The sequence below is a fragment of the Lonchura striata genome, chromosome 31 (genome assembly GCF_050655825.1).
Source record: "Lonchura striata isolate lonStrDom1 chromosome 31, ASM5065582v1, whole genome shotgun sequence".
Classification (NCBI taxonomy): domain Eukaryota; kingdom Metazoa; phylum Chordata; class Aves; order Passeriformes; family Estrildidae; genus Lonchura; species Lonchura striata.
In genome coordinates, this window is record NC_140733.1 from 3,952,649 (window position 1) to 3,955,385 (window position 2,737).

At 56.7% G+C, this 2,737-nt stretch overlaps 1 protein-coding gene across 1 annotated transcript; it reads left to right on the forward strand.

Moving 5' to 3' along the window:
- Positions 1–306: 306 nt before the first annotated feature.
- LOC146764760 (olfactory receptor 14A16-like) lies at positions 307–2,455 on the forward strand. The gene has a single exon (XM_085563831.1). The coding sequence runs from the start codon at positions 307–309 to the stop codon at positions 1,237–1,239; it is 933 nt and encodes a 310-aa protein (XP_085419957.1). The 3' UTR covers positions 1,240–2,455.
- The last annotated feature ends 282 nt before the right edge of the window (positions 2,456–2,737 follow it).

Below are 2,737 nucleotides of genomic sequence, written 5' to 3' on the forward strand. Positions count from 1 at the left end.
CCCCTGACAACTCCTGAATATCCAGCCTTGTCCCTCTGCCAAATGGCCACAAACCCAGGGCAGCAGGGCAGGGATGGCTCCTAGAGAGCCCCCACGCACAGCCCTGGATGCTCCTGGCACACTCAGCCAGCACAACTGGAGCTCAGGCAGGGACCTGGGTGAAGGTTTTCCCAGAGCAGGAACAAGGGTGGGTGAGTCCCAGCAGGACAGGCTGCAGGGAATGGCCCAGGTTTGGCTCCAAGCAGCCTCTCCTGACTTCTCCCTGTCCTTTCTCCATGAACAGGTGCCCAAGTACAGCCACAGCAAATGTCCAACAGCAGCTCCATCAGCCACTTCCTCCTGCTGGCACTGGCAGACACGCGGCAGCTGCAGCTCCTGCACTTCTGCCTCTTCCTGGGCATCTCCCTGGCTGCCCTCCTGGGCAACAGCCTCATCATCAGCGCCGTAGCCTGCGGCCACCACCTGCACACGCCCATGTTCTTCTTCCTGCTCAACCTGGCCCTCAGCGACCTGGGCTCCATCTGCACCACTGTCCCCAAAGCCATGCACAATTCCCTCTGGGACACCAGGAACATCTCCTACACAGGATGTGCTGCACAGGTTTTTCTGATTATCTTCTTCCTTGGATCAGAGTATTTCCTCCTGACCATCATGTGCTACGACCGCTATGTGTCCATCTGCAAACCCCCGCACTATGGGACCCTCCTGGGCAGCAGAGCTTGTGCCCACATGGCAGCAGCTGCCTGGGCCAGTGCCTTTCTCTATTCACTGCTGCACACAGCCAATACATTTTCCCTGCCCCTGTGCCATGGCAATGCCCTGGGCCAGTTCTTCTGTGAAATCCCAGAGATCCTCAAGCTCTCCTGCTCCAATTCCTCTCTCAGGGAACTTGGGCTTCTTGTGGTTACTAGCAGTTTATCATTTTGTTGTTTTTTGTTCATTGTTTTCTCCTATGTGCAGATCTTCAGGGCTGTGCTGAGGATCCCCTCTAAGCAGGGACGGCACAAAGCCTTTTCCACCTGCCTCCCTCACCTGGCTGTGGTCTCCCTATTTGTCAGCACTGGCATATTTGCTCAACTGAAGCCCCCCTCCATCTCCTCCCAATCTCAGGATCTGGCCCTGTCAGTTCTGTACTCGGTAGTGCCTCCAGCCCTGAACCCCCTCATCTACAGCCTGAGGAACCAGGAGCTCAAGTCTGCAGTGTGGAGACTGATGACTGGATGCTTTCAGGAACATTAAACTGCTGGCCAATTTCTGCAAAACACTTGTAATACAAGTAAACTTTGATACTTCTTGTTTTCCTTTTGGAGATTCTTTTTCTTTGTTTTACATTTTAATGTTGTCCACAAACAAATGTCAGGAGCCCCTGTTTGCATTGCACACAGCAGGCGGGAGCACCCCCATGCTGGTGCTGTGGGGACATGAACCTGAGGCAGCACAAATGCCATCAGCCCCTGGGGCCAGGAAGGGCTGGGGGACGCCAGAGAAACCACTCAGCTTTGTCCTGGCCTCTGCAGTCAGCCAGAAAGTTTGTTCCCATCAGCTGGGAGTTTCCTGTCCCACTGCAGACGCTGCTGCTCAGAGCCAGGGCTGCCTGGCAGCCACCCCAAAACTGTCCTGAGCATTTCCTTAGTTTCCCCTTTATTTCTTTACTCTTCCTGCTACAAATTTCTTCCTCTTGCCCACCCCTGTTCCCTCCCCTGCACACATCCCATCCCTGTTTGCCCTTTCCTCTCTGGCCCCACTCCCCATTGCAGTTCCTGAGTCAGCACCATGGGAACATCCCTTGGGGAGCGGGATCATCCCACAAGTGCTGCAGGGATTGTCTGCAGGCTCCTGCAGTGCCTGGTGCTGCTCCCTTGCCAGAGGCACCCCAGGCCAGGGGGGCACATCTGGGCTGCTGTGTCTGGCTGTGGGGCTCCCTGTTCTGGGCAGTGAGGAGGAGCTGCAGAGGCTCTGCAGGACTGACGGGATGGGCTTTGGGGCTGTGAGGAGAAGCTGAGGGACCTGGGCTGCTGGAGTTTCTGAAGAGGAGGCCCAGGGCTCCTCCTGCAACTGCTCCAAGGGTGGTTTCAGAGAATCACAGAATCAGCAAGGTTGGAAAAGACCTTGGACATCATCAAGTCCAACCTGTGCCCTGACACTGCTGTGTCTCCCCTGAGCCTCCTCCAGGATCAACAACCCCAGCTCCCTCAGCTGCCCCTCACAGCACTTGTGCTCCAGACCCCTCACCAGCCTTATTTCCCTTCTCTGGACATGCTCCAGCCCCTCCATGTCCTTCCTAAATTGGGGGGCCCAGAACTGGACACAGCACTCGAGGTGCTGCCCAACCAGTGCCAAGCACAGGGGAAGAATCACTGCCCTGCTCCTGCTGGCCACACCATTCCTGATCCAGGCCAGGAGCCATTGGCCTTCTTGACCACCTGGGCACACTGCTGGATCATGTCCAGCCTGCTGTCCATCAGTCCCTGCAGGTCCCTTTCTGCCTGGCTGCTGTCCAGCCACTCCGTCCCCAGCCTGTAGCACTGCAGGGGTTGTTGTGGCCAAAGTGCAGGACCCGGCACTTGGACTTGTTAAACCTCACCTTGTTGGATGTGGGCCCTGGATCCAGCCTGTCCAGGGCCCTGTGCAGAGCCCTCCTACCCTCCAGCAGATCCACACTCCCAGACAACTTGGTGTCACCATGGTTCCATGAGGCCCCAGAGTGTCCCAATGGTCTCCATGATTCCATGAGGCC